General features: G+C 44.8%; 1 protein-coding gene across 1 annotated transcript in view; it reads right to left on the bottom strand.

Moving 5' to 3' along the window:
- Nucleotides 1–5,366: 5,366 nt before the first annotated feature.
- Nucleotides 5,367–20,335, bottom strand: part of BEST1 (bestrophin 1) — a 30,659-nt gene continuing 15,690 nt past the window's right edge. Inside the window, exons 8-9 of the mRNA XM_066584166.1 lie at nucleotides 15,663–15,814; nucleotides 5,367–6,341 (exon numbers count right to left, since the gene is read on the bottom strand). Coding sequence (XP_066440263.1) covers nucleotides 5,441–6,341; nucleotides 15,663–15,814 — 1,053 coding nt within the window. The 3' untranslated portion in view covers nucleotides 5,367–5,440. The remainder of the gene's footprint in view (nucleotides 6,342–15,662; nucleotides 15,815–20,335) is intronic.

Below are 20,335 nucleotides of genomic sequence, written 5' to 3'. Positions count from 1 at the left end.
CAGGACAGTCAGCTACAGGCAGCTTATGGAAAAAAAAGCTATGCTGGGTAAAAGGGCCCTAGTGGCAGCCAGTGGGTGCTCCTGCCTTCTCCCAAGTGGTTTTGCAAGTGAAGGGAGGAACTAAAGCAAACAGAGCAAGCAAAGCTTATCTTGGCACACAGATGCATGCGGAAGTCACATGGGTACTCTGTGCATTAAAGGTCCAATAACCCTTTTAAGCTACAAATGCCACTAGGCTAGTCTCTCCTAGGACATCGCTGATACCATGTGACCTATGGAACAGAAGTGGCTCCAACTGCACATCCTGAAAGTTTTTTGTTTTTTTTAATTGCCAGATAACCCCTTACGATTTCACCATTAAGGCCGGCTTCATGTAGCATCCCCAGTCTTCTACATGAAATTGCACTGACAAGCAAAAGGCCTGACCAAGTGTTCTTGTGCACGTGCTGTCTAGTGTACAGAAGACACATGGACCCAATATAGCTTGAGGCGATACACAAACACTTCATCAGAATGGTCCATGTGACCACAGTTTTCGGCTGCCATAATTGAGCGCTCTACACTAGTAGGACAGACTCTGCTCAAAAAAATTGGCTGAGTTTGTGAGGCTCCATTGAAAACAATGGGTGCCTCTGACAGCGTTTAGCGCTGAGTCTGTGAGGGAGGCATAAGACCTTGGGGCCCCCTGTGCACAGTTGAGCCAAGTCAAATGGCACCTCTGTGCCACTTCAAGTCTGTTCTCCTGCAAGAATAGAATCTCACAGCATTGAATAGAACTAATTTTTTTAGAATTTTTTATTTTTAATTTGGATATAAGCCATCTGAAATTGGAGGTACAGTAATGCACTACGATTGGTGCCTTCTTATGACTCCACACTAATCACAGCCTTAAAGGGCTTCTACAGGATTAGAAAAACATGGCTGCTTTCTTCCAAACAGCACCACCCTTGTCTGTGGGTTGCATCGTAGCTCAGATCCCACTTCAATGGAGCTGAGCTGCAATACCACATACAACACCTTAAACAAGGGTGGCGCTGTTTGGAAGAAAGCTGCTATGTTTTTCTAACCCTGTACACCCCCTTAACACCAGAGTAAGTTTGTTTTGTGGATGGCATCCCACAGCGGGGGTCTGCTGCAGCAGAGATAGACGAGGACATCAACATCAACTCCTTACATGTAGTGATCAATGTACATTGCGGCATGTAAAGGGTTCACAGGAGGACGGTGCGCCCTCTAACATTATCAGTACTCCGATGGGTTGCCATGATAACCATACGCTGATGTCCGGGCCTGCCATGGCCAATGATCACTATTGTGAGTGATGCAATGCATTGTAGTACAGAAGTACTGCAATGCATCATCATAGTGATTAGAGCTTTTATGGTTCAAGTACCTTACAGGGGACTTGAACCAAAAATGTAGCCCCCTCCCCCCCCCCCCCACCTGTTTTTAGTATCATTGTATCCTATCTGTAATGACCTGTACAATAAGCTGAACACTATCAGGCATGGAAAAAGCAGTAGGGTCTACAGTTTTGGAGGCAAAATACTTAGAAGAAAAAAAAATATTTTTGCCTCCTAAATGCAGTAAATGATCAAAAAAGCTGTATGTACCCCAAAATGAGATCAATAAAAACTACAGTTTGCCCTCACAGAGCTCCATGCATGGAAAAATAAACATTATGGTACTTTGAATGCAGCTATTTAAAACTTATTAACCCTTATTTTTGTGAAACTAGAAAAACCCAAAATAAAATTTTGGTATTATCGTACCAGCTCACAGAAAAAAAGTGTATTGTCATTTATGCTGTATGGAAGAGGAAAAAGGGCAGAATTGATGCTTTCTCTCCCTGCCCTCCAAAATGTCTTTTATAAAGGTTCTACAATACATAATATGCACGGAGTACCAATAAAAACTACAGTGTGCCGCACACAAAACAAACCCTCGTATGGCCGTGTCAATGGAAAAATAAAGTTATGGCTTTTGAAAATGGAAGATAAAAATCCACCCAAAAAATCATCGCGTCCTTGTGGCCAAAGTGGGCCGTGTCCTTAAGGGGTTAAAGGCAATGGGTCATGTTTTTAGTCTCATTGGTTACTTTAATTATGAAACCGAAATCTTTTTCTTTAGTCTATCTTCACACATGGTGGAAATGCTAGGATTTCTAGTGAGTTGCAGCCAAAATTCCGCAGCATGTACAGTAGAAGGCCGAAATCTCCTTCCCATAGTGTGGAAAATTTCAGCAATGAATCCGCAGCGGATTGCAACCCTTGAAATACAAGGGTTAACCCTTTACAATCCACTGTCTGACATCTGAAGACATTATGATTTAAGGCTGTACTGCTCTGATGTTGGAAGATGTCCGTCAGGGTTCTCTTACTCTATATTGCCAGCCTCTCTGCTGTCAGCATGTCACCTCATGCAGTATTGGCTTTAGCCAGCAGATAGCGCCATTGTTAATGGCAGAAAAAGAGTAAGCCCCCTAGGAGAAAACCAGGTTACAAATTGGATTGGAAAGGGTTAAATCCCGCAGCAGATCTGTAACTAAAAATGAAGTCAAATCTACACCATTTAGGTGCTTATTTGCAGCGGGGAATGTTCCATGTGTGAAGGTGACCTTTTATGTTGAGGCTATTTCGACATCCTTCCCTTGGAGTGATCATATTAGAGATGCACCTTCCTGTGTCAGCAGCACAGCAGGGTGTTGCGTATTTTCAGCTAGGGTTACATAGCGATACGCGTCGTATAAAAGTTGTGCATCTGTTTCAGAGCTGCAATTTGGATGTAAAACAGCTGAATCAGGCACGTTGCAGTCACTTGCAACTTACATTGATGTCTAAGGTGGGGAAAGTACATAGGACTTATGACATGAGACCAGAATCCAGCGAAGTTGGATTTTATGTAACAGTTGTGTTGCAGTTGCATTAATTTGCAACGTGACAACATTGACAGTCACTGGATGTGATGTTGCATGTGACACCTGATACCTCTACAGCGCCACCTATTGGAAGACCGCATTCCTGCAAGTCCATGTCAGACCTTTTAACAAGCCTTGTAACAATGACTGGGGATTATGAGCCAGAGTCTTCTCTTCTCCAGAAGGAAAAGATAGCCATGTACAGACAGCTGTTTCGGGGTGATTACCCCTCATCATTGTGCATTAGGTTTCTGGATTGGCCAGTCAGAGGCCTGTACTCATTATCTTTTCCTTCTAGAGAAGACTTGGGCTTTGGCTTAGAATTCCCAGTCATTGTTATAAGGCTTCTTAAAAGGTCAGATATTGACTTGCAGTAATGCTGCCTTCCAATAGGTGGTGCTGTAGAGGTATTGCTTCATCTTCGCATTTGCATATTTCCCAGAGGACCACGCATGGTCTTATTAGTCTCCTCTCACTAAGGAGAAACGACACCCTTTCGGACCTACTTGTCCCTAGTCTAATGGCATCTCAAATGAATGGTAGTCGATTGAGAAATGTCATAGATTATCAGTTTCCAGGAAATAAAGTATAGCCTGCTCCTCCAAAGACCTGGGGAGTGACCAGGAGATGCATACAGAGTCGTATCTGTGTATGGAGTGCTATAGGATGTGAAGACTTTTTCATTCATTTTATTCTAGTTTTAATAGTTAAAGGGGTTTTCCAGGAAGATACTTTTGATGACCTATCGTTAGGATAGGTCATCAATATTTGATTCGACAGGGCTTAATGGGGGAGCTGTACCTGCAATTACAAGCGCCGGCCACTACACAGTGGTTGGAGTAGTGGCTTCTGTTCCAACCCCAGTGTATACCGGCGCTGTCAATGGGTGACCGATCAACTGATTGGCTGAGGTCCTGAGTGGTGGGTCTCAACCGATCAACTATTGATGATCTATCCTGAGGATAAGTCGTCAATAGTGTTTTCGGTGGAAAATCCCTTTAATGTAGATTACTTTGTGGAGATTTCTTTCACTTTATAGATATTGTATGTGCTACAGTACCTTTAACATGATTTAGGCCTCATACAGGGGCTGAATGGGATCCTTTAAAGGGTTATTTTGGTTTAGTTAATGTTTTCACCTATCCACTAAGTAATTGAAAACTGATAAATCAGTGGTGTCTGACAGCCGAGACCCCCAACCATAGCCAGAATGGGGGTCCTGAAGTTCCCTGAATGAATGGAATTGTGACCACTCATATGGGTTGCTGCTCCATTCACTTCAATAAACCTGCTGCTGGAGATAGCCATGTTCAAGCACTCAGCTATCCCTGGCAGGTCCATTGAAATGAATTGGGCATATGTGCAGACATTGCTTCAATAGTTCAGGGAACTTCAGGAATTTTTGCGTTCAGTGGCCTCCTAGCTGTCAGACCCCCCACTGGTGTACTTGAAAATATATCACCTAACTCATATGTTAAACACAAGACCTGCAAGCCGAATCTGGCCTTCCACCTTATTTTATGCGCCCGCTGGCCATGCCGCAAGCCCATGCAGCATTTCACTCTCTCCGCCAGCAGCAGCTGTCCAGCGGTGACAGTGTGGTCTGTGACCACTGACCTCTCCCCAAGGGGGACTATGTGTGCCATCCTGTTTAAAGTGGGGACGCCGAGGGGAGAGGTCAGTGGTCCCAGACTCAACAGCGGTTGCTGCCACCAGAACGAAGCTACAGGATAGGTGAGTGGAATGCTTGGAGGCATGCTTCCCAAGCAAAGGCCAATGGCCAATAGGGGGTCGCTATTACTACTGGGACTACTATGGGAGTCACTTTTTACTACTGTGACCAATATAGGTGGCCTATTACTACTGAGGTGACTATCAGGGTTCACTATCTCTACTTGGTCTACTATAGGGGTCACTTACTACTGGAACTACTATGAGGGACCCTATTACTACTGGGGTAACTATGTGGTTTGCTATTACTACACAGTCTTACAATTACAATTGGCCCTTTGAAGGCAACCATAAGGCTGATGTGGCCCTCGATGACAATGAGTTTGATACCCCCTACCCTAACTGGAATACCCCTTTAGGAACAACCTTGGAATAAGGTGCACACATACACATGTAACCCTGTTCTATTTCTTTTCGTCTGATTTAATTTACATCATTACCGGTTTGTTCAATACATCCAGGTCTACATCTCGCATCTTCATTTAGAATCGTTTGTTTGTTCATTATTAACTCATTTCCCATGACAGTGAAGTTGTAGTTATACCTTTTAATAAAAAAATTTGTTCTACAAAATGAAGTATCGTATTTCCTACAATGATTTGCATCTTGAAGTCATTGTGTAATTCCATCTTGGATGTTCGGTAACCAGCTGATGACCAGACTACATGGCTCATGACTGGAACTCGAATGTTCTCTTTGGCCAAGTGTAATCACTGTATTGGATCTTCCTGGGTTACATTTATATTTGCATGCTGCTACGTTTCCTTCTCATTAGGTCATCGTACTTTTTCTTTAACCGCTCTTTCCTTCTTGCTGACATGGCTCCCCAGCCTCCATGATTACTTCCATAAGTTGTGTGAAGTCTCCTTCAGTTAGACTTATGCCAGAGTCTTTTGGAGAAGAACATTGAGATCCATTCTGTTCTTTAATTCCTCCTTCACAGTTTACATCTTTCTGCCCGTGAGAGATTCTGGGAGCCGCCCTTTGCAAAATTGGGGAGTTCACTGGAGAAAATGAAAAGATAGGATGTGATGCCTTACGCCCTGGGGTGTGGAGAGCATCAGGTGAAGCCAGGGATTGGTTTCCTTGGAGTAATGCAGATAAGCGCTGGACTCGTTGTAGCCTTCTAGGTATGTGAATAGGACTCTGCACAGGTTGGTCAGTTGTTTTCAGTGAGTGAGTACTTTCAGCACTTTCCATATTAGCTTCCTCTTGCTCCTCCATGCTTCCTAGTGGCCATACAAAGCACTCTTTAGATCCAGGAGGAGACAAGCTAGTTGTCTCATCTGCACTTTCATTAGATGTCTCCATCTTCTTGACTCTTTGTGTGTGACATAGGTTTGGCGTTCCAGGAAATCGAGGGCAGTATGCTGGACCTCCATGAAGAGGTGTTTGAGGAGCACTATAAAATCCTGGCCTTTCATAAAAAGGGGTAGACATGAAAACATTTAGATCACGTAAGGCCTCTCCATTTCTATTTCCCATATCTCGATGTGTAAACTGTGGGAGTCCTGGTGGAATCCCACTCCTTCTTCTCATTAATAAGCTCAGTCTTGAGTTCGATCGAGGTGGACTTGGAGAATGTACCCCGAGTAGACGGCCAAGTGGTCCAATTAAAGGGGTAGAGTGATTGGCCTCTTCATTTTCATTTATTTGCTCAAGAGGAGGAAATTCCAAGTCCTCCTTTTGCAAACTGTAAGGAAAAAGGCAGCTTAATAAAATATCCTGTAAATTTCTCAAATTAATCATTAGACATCAGTGTAACCTTTGATTCTCCCTGTCCTTCAAACATACATACAAGCCCTCATTACCACCTGCTGCCTCCAACTCTAAAACATGTCTTGATTTTCAGAATTTTGAATAACCAAAAATACTAGTACATGTCCTCATCATCTCCCACCTAGGCTACTGCAACATCCTTCTCTGTGGCCTCCCATCCAACACTCTTGTGCCCCTTCAATCCACCCTCAACTCTGCTGTCCAGTTACTCCACCTTTCCCTCTGCCAATCTCACTGGCTACCCATTGCTCCATGAATTTGGTTCACAATATTACCAATGACATATAAGGCTGTCCATAAGCTGTTCCCTCCATACTTCTATGACCTAAGGACCCTTTTACATAGCATGGTTATCGTGCGAGTGAGTGGTTTGCATGATAATTGTTAGATATAAACGCGTACAACGATCAGCAATAAATCGTTAGATTACCACTGATTGGATCTTTCATGCCAACTATAAATCATAATTTGTCTGCTGCTAATTCTTTGGTGTACACAGGCGTTGTAATGATTTGCTGGATAGAAAGCAGTGGCAGAAGGGTTGACTAGAGGAGTGGTTATGTTTGAATGAAGCAATCGAAATTGTCCAATTATTGTTTACTGTATGCCATGCGAACGATATACAATTGTTAAGTCACCGTTGGTTGCATGCTCTTTCTACAGTGTAAAAGTGCGCTAATATCCAGATAACCTACCCACACATAATCTCTGGTCCTTGCAAGACCTATGCTTTTTAGCTCTCTTTCTGCCTGCCATATGATGGAGATGAAAATCTTTCAGGAGATTTGGTTAAAACGAAGGGTTGTCTTCTTGAAAAGGTGGTCTTTGGTGAAGTTGCAATGTAGAATAGAAAGGCTGGGGTAGGAAATCGGAGAGTAGTCTTCTTGAAAAGGTGTTTTTTTGGTCTTTGACAATGTTGCAGTGTAGGACAGAATGGTCAGGGTAGGAAAGCGAAGGGTAGTCTTCTCGAAAAGGCGATATTTGGTCTTTGACAATCTAGGATAGAATGGTTGGGGTAGGAAAATAAAAGGTAGTCTTCTTGAAAGGTGGTCATTGGTCTTTGGCGATGTTGCAATGTAGAACAGAAAGGTCGGGGTAGGAAATAACCATAAAATAATGGTTAAATATTACAACCTTGATTTGTATCATGGAGAAAATGATAATTAGTAGCCATTGACTAAAAGGCAGCTGGTGTTTATGAAGAAGATCGATGACAAAACATAATTATTTGGGCAGTTGTAAAAATACTTGGAACTGGAATCAGGTTGTTTAGGAGTGTCGCATTACTGGGCATTACAATTCTTGAGATAGGAAGTTAGGAGAACATGAAACTTTTCTGGTACCAATATTTAGGTAACAGAAGGTGAATAATAAGTATGAATGAGATGTAACCGGCCACACTGAAATATTGTATTAGTGATTAAACTTCCAGGACAAGGCAGAAATTAGACAAGTAAATGAATCCAATTTGCATAGTTAAATGCATAAATGGATGTATGTGGAAATATTTGGGATATCATACCAATTCCGCCATGTAATGCTTGCCTACACTCCAACTGTGTATTCGGTTTCCTCTATACCGCTGTTAAATGGGGTTGTCAAGTTTCAAAATGAGTTTAAAATCTTATCCAACTAGACAACCCCTTTAATTTCAGAAGTAGAGGCAGCGTTATAGGGAATCTAGAGGTAGCAGTTGCACCATGCCCAGTGTCTTAGGGTGCCAGAATGCCCATTTGCTACATAAGCTGACACTGGTATTGCACCAGTATGGCACATGGTAGGTGCGCGCCTTGATTGAGATTTCAGTTTGTGGTTCTGGTATTTGATTTAATTATGCTTCCTATTCATGTGACAAAACACAGATGTTATGAAGCCACAGGAACTGAGGAGTAAACCTATAGGCCTCTGGAAATAGATGCTTTCCTGTTTGGTCAACAGGGAATGAGAAGGAAAATCTAATAAGACTTTAGGGTGACTAGAGCATGAAAAATTATATGAACATGGTATTGGAACACTTTGTTTCTGAGTTGTGGAGCCAGCCGATAGGACATGCATCTTGCTATCAAAAATTACCCAAGGGGTCCTGCGTAGTGATGAGCAATTAGTGGCATAATTGTTTCGTCTCAGTATCGAGACAATTTCACGAAAATCATCGGGAATTGGGACGGCTGATTCTGGCTCCCATAAAAGTAATTGGGAGTCAATCAGTTTTACCATTTTGCCCTCCAGAAGGTCCTCAATGCAGGCAAAGCCCCCAAATTGCATGAAAATACTGTCGTAGAACTGGGAAACACTGTGCTCCTCCTACAAATTGGTCAAAATAGTGTACAGTTGTGTGGGGGTCAACCATAGCATAGGGGTGTCCTGAAAACAAAAGAAGGCCCACATAGAGTCTCCTAGATCAAAAATTGTGCAGAAGAAGACAGCAGGTGTGCCTATTGTTGTAAAAGCAATGTCATAAGTTTGCAAAGGACAAATTATTTCAGGTGATCAAGCACGGGCTGTAGTTAGGGTCCAGAGTTAGGGTCCCTCCAGCATTGAATCTGTGTGTTTCATGTCACTGTTGAGAGTGCTGTATGGTGCAGTGTTGTCTGTATGGATGCCAGTAGGTCATGAAAAAGTTAATGTCTGGAAATTGTTTCAATCTAGTCTAGCTATGTGTAGTGTCTGCCCTAACTTCTGTGTGCCCGTGTTAGGGTGTGCGTCAGGTGTTAGGGAAGGGGTTAGACAGTGAAGAGAGAGTTGGGAGAGAGATGTGAGTGGAGTTGGAGATGTTGGAAGTGGAAGATGTAAAGAATGAGAGACGGGCTGCTGCTCCTGCCGGGGCTGAGCCAGGGGCATGTCTCTTCATCTAGGAGTCCTGTCTCCATCAGGGACTGGAGTGCTGGAGATGCTGGGAAGGAGTTGGTGTGGGAGTGCAAATGCCACACAGTCCCCCGCCGAACCGCTACCCAAGGAAAACTAAGGAACTTGTTACCGCTAACAGGAGATGTGAACGCGTTTGAAAGGCCGTTCAATCCAAGAGTGACTGTCCCAAAAGAAGTGTCCATCAAATAATAGTGACTGAGGATGAGTGTGCCTTGGGGAACAGGACTTTGTGTTATTCACATGTGACAAGAAATGTGAAACCCGAAGTTGTTCAAAAGTACTTATTGCTGTATTTGAAAAGTACAAGCATCTGTCAGTAACGGGGAAAGCAACCCAGTTAAATTGTGAGTAAAAAGAAACCGCGTGTTCCCGGTTTTGAAATTAATTTTGTTTAAGGATTTGTCTTTATTCAGGGCGAATGACTTGTCCCTTGTTGAGGGATACTGGCATCACGATGACAATCTAGAGCAATTCTCTGGTAACCAAGTTTACGCAATCGTATCTCACCTGCTACTGGCTGAGCTGAGTTACTCTTCGGCTTTTTGGGAAAGGAGAATGTAGAGCCACCATGAACTGCTGCCATCTTTTATTCCGCTGTCTCTCCGGCTGAAGGCTTGGTTCTCGGCTGCTGCTGGGCTTTCTCCAAGGAACATCTGTATAGCTACAGAGGTTTTTTTGTGATTGGGGAGAAGGAGGAGGAAACATGGCAGAAGTAGTAGAAGGAGAGCAGCAGTAGAAGGAGAGCAGCAGCAGCTCCACCACCACTAGCAGCAACACAAGGAGCACCTTGAGGGCAGAATGTTCTCCTTGTGGAAACATGAGAGCTGTAGCCCTGTTTTTCTATATTGATATATTTTTCATTTTGGAGGAAGTAGAAGGAGGAAACATGGCGGAAGCAGGAGAAAGGGAGCAGCAGCAACAACAGCACCACCAGCAGCAAGAACATCTTGAGGGCACAGTGCGGTCTTTGATATAAATATATGATCAGTCATATGTGAGTAATAATTACCAGCGTGGTAACTAATAAGTGGAGTCTGCCATGGGGGTGCAGAAGTCAGGTGCAATCCATGCTGGTTCATAAACATCAGGCCAGCCACATTGTCTGTGGCCGGGTGGATGCATCTGTCAGTTATCACACCCCAGCTGTGCTGAACACCCTTTCTGATAGCACACTGGTAACGTGGCAGGAAGCACCTCTACAGCATGTTGTTAAAGCTCCGGACACTTATCCAGTTTAGACACCCAGCAGTCAAAGGGGCCAACGCCATGTCTGAGTACATCCACACAGGAGCTGACATACTCTTGTACCATCAAGGATAATTACTGCCTATGACTGTCAGTCCTACCCTATACCTTTGCTGCAGGCTGAAGAAATGATGCCATCCCTCTGTTAGACTTAAGATAAAAATAAATCTTGTTATTTGTATAGCACCAACTTATTCTGCACTGCTTTCAAGTAATTTATTTATTAGCCCCTCCAAGCTGGGTACTCATTTTACTGACCTCAGAGGGATGGAAGGCTGAGGCAACCTTGAGCCAACTACCTAAGGGATTGAACTCGCAACCTTCAGGTCATGAGCGAGAGCTTAGGACTGCATTTCTGATGCCTTAGCACTCTGCGCCACATGGGGCAGAATCCAATGGTTTCTGGTTCCTGCTCATCTGCCATGAGCTGTGATCCATTGCAGATGCAGCCCCGTGGCCCTGGGGAAATGCTGTGCTGCAGCTGCTTAACAGTCTATGCTGATAGTGCTACATTTTGAGGTTCCTCTCCACTGCCAGAATGACAATTGTAATTTTGGCCTTGTACCAGGGATCAAGGAGGATGGCCATCCAGTAATGATCTGGTGTATGGACACTTGCCATGTGACCATCCTTTTGCAAGCACTGCAGCATAAAAGCACTCATATGCCTCAAAGTACCTAAGGATGATGGTCCACATTCCTCAGAGTCAGGCCTAAGAGTGTCCTCCAACTGGTCCCACCATCCACGTAGAATAGCTGGGGTTAGTTATGGATGGATGGAATGTTGTGAAGCCCCCTCCCCTGCCTCTGGACCTATATTATTCCCCTCCTGTTCTTCCTCTTTTTTGCCTATGGGTGGAGAAATGTGTTGGAGAAGACAACCCTCTGTCTTTCCTGCGGTGTTGAATAATGGCGGACTGGCCACACAGTTAGGAGATTGATATCCCTTCCTCCTTCTCCTGTTTGAACTTTATCTCACAGTGAGTGTCTGGAGCTTGTACCTCCGTTTCCACATCCCTCTGATTAAACATTGCCCTTGGAGGGCTGACCGCGGGCACTGACCCTCCCTCATCTTCCTCTTTGGAAGAAAAAATTGGTTGGACATCAGTGCATTCAACGTCTTGGTTTCTCCCTCTGGTTGTTTGGACTGCCCCATATACATCCATGACACTGAATGAGCAAACAGACTCATGCATGGGGACTGCTCCAGAGGGAGCTGGGGATTTGGCACAGGGTGAAGTAGATGGGTGATGCTCATGGCCAACTGGTGCAGACTGACTGATGTGTGACTGCGACTGGGAGAAAGTGGAGGTGGTGGTACTTGCAGAACTGCTGTGTCATCCACTCTACGACCTTTCTGTAGGCTGTGGCTGTAACGCACGGGCAGTACCACTTCTAAGGAATGGTAGCAGGTTTGCCTCGCCTCCTGCAGAACGTAAAGCTGTTGCTTTAATATTAAAGTGCAAACTTAGCTTGTCTTCTACCATTTCCAACACTGACACATCTCCTACCCCTTGCCTTCTTGATGTTTCCTTGTTATTTATTTATTTTTTAGTTTACTTTTTAGTGTAGTTTTATGTAATTTATCAGATAACTTTGTAGTTTGCAAAAAACACTGCTAGCTGCGTAAGGCCTGCAAATAATTTGTAGTGTCCAGACTGGTGACTTTGAATGACATCTGAGGCCGTTAACGCTCACTGTGTGTATTTGCTGTTTCCCTGTTTAGGTTTCTTTTAGTTTTATATTAACAAAAAAGTGTACCAACAACTAAATAAACTCTGAGAGCCACAATTTGTGAGAACTGAAGGCCACAGAGGATAGCTTATATCTTTGTGAGCTGTTGCTGTTTGGTGCAGCATAATTTAATTCCACTCATCCCACTGCTAGCTGCATGAGGCCTGCAAATAATTGTAATGACCAGAATGGTGACTGTGAACAACGCCTGAGGCCACAGAGAACTGCAATATTCCCCACGCCAAAGTGTAGTTTGTCTGTCTGCTTTGCTGCTATATGCATTGACAGCAGCAGAAATATACTCTCTCCCAATGTACAGACCACGTTTCTTATAAGCATATAAACATGATGCAGCTTCTTTCTCTGCTCCCTCCAACAGAACCCTGTTTAAGTTCTCTGCTGTTATACAAGCTTTTTCACCAGCAGCAATATATCCTCTATAGAATATCTGTCCCTACCAACAGACCACATGTTTTATAGGCATATAAACGTTATGAAGCTTCTCTGTCCTGTGCTCAACTGTAAAATAGCCGCTGGTTACACTGGGTAATATATGGCTAAATCATGAGATGCATGCATCCAATGTATATACTGCCCATAAGCAAGATAGAGGACACATTTGGTTACATCATTAAGGCGCCCTAGCTGCTGATTGGGAAATTTGATTTTCACATGGCTTTCGCCAAAAATTGGCTTGGACTTTTCCAATTTTATTCGGCAAAAATCGTGTCAATTTCATCACCTAGCTCAGTGGTTCTCAACCTTCTTCAGCCCAGCGCCCTTTTTAGGTATTGGGATGGCAGCCAGGTCCTCTCAATCCTTACTAGTTTAAACCCAGTCAAAGTTTACCTTGTTTACAAAGTTAAAAGTACAAGAAGTACCGTATTTTCCGGCGTGTAAGACCTTTTAACCCTAAAAAATCTGCTTTGCAGTCAGAGGTCGTCTGATACGCCGAGTATACAGTGTCCCCCCCCAAAAAATCAATACTCAGCTCCCGCGGCGCTGCTGCAGGCTGTCACTCCCTCGTGCACACCGGCACAGCATTGCTTTCTGCAAGCGGGGCTAGAATGCCCCGCCTCCAGAAAGCTAATGCTTTGATTGGCTAACTTAGTCTGGCGTTAACCAATCACAGCCATTTATGACGTCACTTTCACCCAAAAACATTCATAGCCACATTGTTGGAAAAGTGTTTGGATTTTGCTATCATGTTTCAAATCGATCAACTGCTCTGCGATGAAATTCTCCTGTGTCTACTGAAAATGGATTGAGTATTTCAAGGGTACATAGATCATGAAACCTAGTTTGCATGTCTTCATTGGCTTGTTTGAGGTGTGAGCAAAAAGTCTAAGTCTGCATTTTGAAGTTTGTCCCCGTCTTCGCACGGAATTTCTTGAAGACTCGGAAACTAACAGAGCTCGTGTTTACTCGGGTAATTGGAATGAAGGTCAGGTTTGGCGATGAAGGAAGAGATTATACCTTTAGCGTTAATGAAATTCATTTTGTCTCCTTGTAGCTTTGTGTTGATCTTATTGAGTTTGTCAAATATGTCTGCGAGTTAGGCAACGTCAAGATGTCGTAGTTCGATTGCATTACAATGGCTTGGGTCAATCGGCCAAAGAAACTAAACTACTGTTTCAAAAAGTTCGTAGAAGCGTTGGAAGCACTTTCCTCTTGACAGCCACCATACTTTGGTGTGTAGGAGTAGACGTTCGAATTCTTCGCCATGGTCTTGACAGAGTTTGCAGAAAAGATGTTCGTTCAAAGAGTGCGCTTTCATCTTGTTAGCAGCATTAATTACATAGCGCAGAGAATCATTCAATTTCTCACATAAATGTTCAGCAACAAGGTGCTGCCGATGGATCACACAGTACACTGATGTTATGCCAGGTATATAAATCCACAATATCGACCAATCATGGATGCAGCTCTGTCGGTTGTACAAGCAAGTACATTTGTTAAAGGGATGTTTTTTCTTGGAAAAATTCTTCCGCTCGCATTACAAATTCTGTTTTCTTCAACACATCCAAAAGAGTTTCTTCCACATCAGTAGCCATCTCATCAATTCTTCTTGAAACTGTGTCATTACTCGAAGGAATCAATTTCACCATGGCACACGCGTCAGGCCCCAGCATAGTACTGACAATCTCTTTAACTGCAGGTAACACAAGTGTTTCCCCAATAGTATGTGATCTGCCACATTGCACATTAATAAAGAAACTTTATAGGAAGCAAGGAGGCCTTTATCAGTATTGAGAGCAGATTTTCCAAATAGCTTGCCTACAGTGCTGCGGTTCTCAAACTTTGACTTTAAACTTTGGAAGAATGAAATGGGCTTACCCACTTTGTCTGAATGCATTTTTGCAAGGTGATCACTCAGTCTCAAAGGCTTCATAGTTTTATTAGAAAATTCTGTTTCACAAACAAGGCACGAGGGAAGTTGTCCATGTGTAGAAGGGAAGAATCCATATTTCAAGTATTCATTTGAATATTGATGGCATTTCTTCTCAGCCATTTTTCTAAAGTATGCTTCAAGAATGTACCGCTTATGTCGCTCTATCATATAATTATGTATGACTTTTATAACTCCATAACTCTGCTACAGATCAATCACACTGGATAATCTAAAGAACAGCCTAACCCGCTGTATTACATAATGCCCCTGATTGGCTGGAACTTTCAATTGTGTGGGTCTCTGGGAGTTGTAGTTTATATCAGTGTTCTGAAAACACACTTGGCGTTCCACTAATACTACAACTTCCAGAGAACCACACAAGTGAAAGTTTGAAGCGGTTCCAGCCAATTAGCGGCATTATGGAATACAGCGGGTTAGGTTGTGCTGTAGGTTATGCAGTGTTATGAAGTGTGATTGATCTGTAGCCGAGTCATGGAGTTTTAAATTCATACATTATATGATAGCAGCACGCAGGCTGCACACAACTCCCATTACATGGAAGTGATTCATATGGAAATAATTGCCTCAGTTTATGTTGGTTTCGGATTTCCCTAATTGTTTTCAGACGGATTATCGACGGAAACCGAGGTATCACTACTAATTTTTAGAAAAATGTAGTTACTAGACGAAAAAAAAAAATCAACAAAGCAAACACAGAATGCCCCCCTACTGCCCCCTATACGTTCCAACGCCCCCCTGACGCCCCCTTTATGTTCCAATGCCCCCTGCGAACCCTTTGTGTTCTACCATACCCTTAAAAAGTAAAAACGCCCTCAGGGGGCAATAACGCCCATGTTGAGAACCACTGACCTAGCTGATGAACACGAGCAACACTAGTCCTGTGTATGTCAGAATCTTAGATTGGATGATATCTTTCAGTCTTACAGCACACAAAGTTCAACTTCTTTGGGTTTTCAATTATGGACCTTCTTTTTACCTTATATCGAAAGCAGAGCCCATGAACGATGGCCTCCGAGTCTCTACTGTAGAAGCCGTGTATGGAGGCTGAGGATCCGAATCATTCCAATATATATCTTTTTCTAGCGGAGGAAGATTTTGGTGCATTTCATCGACTGCTAGAAGAGACACCTGATGGGGATCATTGAATTATTGATCAAAATATTGTCACATGGCTGAATTAGTAATTTAGGAGGCACCTTTACAATGTTATATGTTACAGGCCACATCCTGTACTTGTATATATTCATTCATATAATTATACTCATTTATTTCTTATTTTATAAAGACTAAAAAGTAGCTCTGCAGTGCGATAGGATACGGCAAGATCACCTGATCTAGGTATTGAAAACATTCTTACAGGAAAACTTAACCTAATAAGGATCAAGCGCTGTAAGTATACGGCGCTGAGTCCTGGGCTGGGCTTTAATCTTGCGTCATTGTAAATATATGGCACAGGCTTAAAACTCCTGCTCCTGCTCTAGCAGGAGCAGATTGGGTGCTCGACTGTCGGCGACAGCCGAGGATCCAGAGGAGAAGGCAGAGGTGGTTCATAACTGCTTCTGTCTTTTCCTTTCTAGTCTACATAGCGTGTTATGTAGAGAATAGAGAAAGCAGCAGTGTTGTTTCTTCTATTGGACCCGGCGATCACATAATCGCCAGTGCCCCCAGTACAACAGAGCTGCTGGGCCTTAGCAGATCCAGATCTGCCCTGCCAGTGACTATTGTGGAAAAGTGTGAAATAAGTAAAAAATAATAATAACGTGAATGTAAACCAACGCCAATGTAAACCATCGCCATATCCACTCTGTATTTCAAGGCTTCACAAATTATATGGAAGCCATTCCTGTACTTAATCTTAGCGTAAATATACTCAGAACTATAAATTTTAAAACTTTTTTTTAAACATTACCCCTAATAAAATGAAAAAAAAAACTGAACACATTTTCAGTGAAGAAAGATATAAAAAATAGCCCTATATTTCTCCCCAAAAAAGCAAGAAGAATAGTCAGCCCAAGATAAAGAGAAAAAAGGGCCATAAAATCACCACATGCGTAAAATTGCTAAAAAGTTTTCGTTCTTATACGACCAAAACATTCTAGTCTTAAAGGGGTATTCTAACCACTGACATCTATGGCACAACCCATGTGGTTGTCGCCACCCTACCGGTAAAGGTAGCTTAAAGGCCCATTTACACATTATCGTTCAAAATTCAGTCAAATGACTGCAGATGAGCGATCATCGTTGCGAGTAAACGCTGCCATCTTTTACTTTTTGGCTGAATGATGATTTTAAGGTGAGTATAAAATCTATTGTTCAGCCGGAGAGAAAATAACAGGGACCGCATGTTGCGTTCTCCATGGGAGTCGAAGATTACATTGTGTTCTGCCGCCAGCTCATGGGAGAACCAAGTAGCAGTGTGCAGAGTTCAGACCACATGCTCTGCTCTGCAAACAGATCCTGGAGGCCCTTTTACACGCAAATGAAGCTAATAAAGTGTTAATGGACATTGGTGTCCATTAACACTTTATGCAAAATGATCGCTAAAACTGTCAATCTTTCATTGTTTGAAAGATTGTCTTTGCGTGTAAACGGGCCATTGCATAGGAAGTAGAGATGAGCGAACGTACTCGTCCGAGCTTGATACTCGTTCGAGTATTAGCGTGTTTGAGATGCTCGTTACTCGAGAGGAGTACCACGCGATGTTCGAGTTACTTTCACTTTCATCTCTGAGACGTTAGCGCGCTTTTCTGGCCAATAGAAAGACAGGGAGGGCATTACAACTTCCCCCTGCGACGTTCAAGCCCCATACCACCCCCCTGCAGTGAGTGGCTGGCGAGATCAGGTGTCACCCGAGTATATAAATCGGCCCCTCCCGCGGCTCGCCACAGATGCATTCTGACATAGTTCAGGGAAAGTGCTGTCTTGCTGGAGTTGCTATAGGGAGAGTGTTAGGAGTTATTTTAGGCTTCAAGAACCCCAACGGTCCTTCTTAGGGCCACATCTGACCGTGTGCAGTACTGTTGAGGCTGCTTTTTGCAGTGTTGCACATTTTTTTTGTATATCGGCCGTGCAGAGCATTGTGTCCTCAGTCTGCAGTAATTTTACATAGTATAGGGCCAGTAGTGCTGAGGCAGGGACAGTGAAAAAGGTGAAAGACGTATACTGTTTATATAGGCAGTTGGCTTTTCAAAAAAAATTTGGGAAAAAACATTCTATTTGGGCTGCCTGTGACCGTTCTGAGTGTACTGCGTCTCTGCTGGGGGTAGTAGTCCTAATTAATACGCAGCCAGCTAAGTGTTACAGCAGGCTTGCGCAAAATTCTTTCCTGACTCTGCGTTGGCCGTTACATCACCGCTGTCATCCTGTCCAGAGGTAAACAGTCTGCAGTAATTTTACATAGTATAGGGCCAGTAGTGCTGAAGCAGGGACAGTGAAAAACGTGAAAGACATATACTGTCTATATAGGCAGTGGGCTTTTCCAAAAAAATTTGGGACAAAAAAATATATTTGGGCTGCCTGTGACCGTCCTGACTGTACTGCGTCTCTGCTGGGGGTATTAGTCCTAATTAATACGCAGCCAGCTAAGTGTTACAGCAGGCTTGCGCAAAATTCTTTCCTGGCTCTGCTGTGCGTTCCGTAAGCGAAGTCAGCCTCCAACCACAGGCCAATAAGCGGCACATTTAATTACAGCGTTCTGTTTCTGCACTACTGGTAATACACCATGCTGAGGGGTAGGGGTAGGCCTAGAGGACGTGGACGCGGGCGAGGACGCGGAGGCCCAAGTCAGGGTGTGGGCACAGGCCGAGCTCCTGATCCAGGTGTATCGCACCCGACTGCTGCGGGATTAGGAGAGAGGCACGTTTCTGGCGTCCCCAGATTAATCTCACAATTAATGGGTCCACGCGGTAGACCTTTATTAGAAAATGAGCAGTGTGAGCAGGTCCTGTCGTGGATGGCAGAAAGTGCATCCAGCAATCTATCGACCACCCAGAGTTCTGCGCCGTCCACTGCTGCAACTCTGAATCCTCTGGCTGCTGCTCCTCCTTCCTCCCAGCCTCCTCACTCCATTACAATGACACATTCTGAGGAGCAGGCAGACTCCCAGGAACTGTTCTCGGGCCCCTGCCCAGAATGGACAGCAATGGTTCCGAATCCTCTCCCACTGGAGGAGTTTGTCGTGACCAATGCCCAACCTTTGGAAAGTTCCCGGGGTCATGGGGATGAGGCTGGGGACTTCCGGCAACTGTCTCAAGAGCTTTCAGTGGGTGAGGAGGATGATGACTATAAGACACAGTTGTCTATCACTCAGGTAGTAGTAATTGGAGTAAGTCCGAGGGAGGAGCGCACAGAGGATTCGGAGGAAGAGCAGCAGGACGATGAGGTGACTGACCCCACCTGGTTTGCTAAGCCTACTGAGGACAGGTCTTCAGAGGGGGAGGCAAGTGCAGCAGCAGAGCAGGTTGGAAGAAGAAGTGCGGTGGCCAGGGGTAGAGGCAGGGCCAGACCGAATAATCCACCAACTGTTTCCCAAAGCGCCCCCTCGTGCCATGCCACCCTGCAGAGGCCGAGGTGCTCAAAGGTCTGGCAGTTTTTCACTGAGAGTGCAGACGACCGACGAACAGTGGTGTGCAACCTTTGTCGCGCCAAGATCAGCCGGGGAGCCACCACCACCAGCCTCACCACCACCAGCATGCGCAGACATATGATGGCCAAGCACCCCACAAGGTGGGACGAAGGCCGTTCACCGCCTCCAGTTTGCACCGCTGCCTCTCCCCCTGTGCCCCAACCTGCCACTGAGATCCAACCCCCCTCTCAGGACACAGGCACTACCGTCTCCTGGCCTGCACCCACACCCTCACCTCCACTGTCCTCGGCCCCATCCACCAATGTCTCTTAGCGCAGCGTCCAGCCGTCGCTAGCGCAAGTGTTTGAGTACAAGCGCAAGTACGCCGCCACGCACCCGCACGCTCAAGTGTTAAACGTGCACATAGCCAAATTGATCAGCCTGGAGATGCTGCCGTATTGGCCTGTGGAAACGGAGGCTTTCAAAAGCATGATGGCGGCGGCGGCCCCACGCTACTCGGTTCCCAGTCGCCACTACTTTTCCCGATGTGCCGTCCCAGCCCTGCACGACCACGTCTCCCGCAACATTGTACGCGCCCTCACCAACGCGGTTACTGCCAAGGTCCACTTAACAACGGACACCTGGACAAGCACAGGCGGGCAGGGCCACTATATCTCCCTGACGGCACATTGGGTGAATTTAGTGGAGGCTGGGACAGAGTCAGAGCCTGGGACCGCTCACGTCCTACCCACCCCCAGAATTGCGGGCCCCAGCTCGGTGCTGGTATCTGCGGCGGTGTATGCTTCCTCCACTAAACCACCCTCCTCCTCCTCCTACGCAACCTCTGTCTCGCAATCAAGATGTGTTAGCAGCAGCACGTCGCCAGCAGTCGGTGTCGCGCGGCACGGCAGCACAGCGGTGGGCAAGCGTCAGCAGGCCGTGCTGAAACTACTCAGCTTAGGAGAGAAGAGGCACACGGCCCACGAACTGCTGCAGGGTCTGACAGAGCAGACCGACCGCTGGCTTACGCCGCTGAGCCTCCAACCGAGCATGGTCGTGTGTGACAACGGCCGTAACCTGGTGGC

This window comes from Eleutherodactylus coqui, chromosome 11 (genome assembly GCF_035609145.1).
Source record: "Eleutherodactylus coqui strain aEleCoq1 chromosome 11, aEleCoq1.hap1, whole genome shotgun sequence".
NCBI lineage: Eukaryota > Metazoa > Chordata > Amphibia > Anura > Eleutherodactylidae > Eleutherodactylus > Eleutherodactylus coqui.
This window is presented reverse-complemented; position numbering and strand designations above follow the sequence as displayed.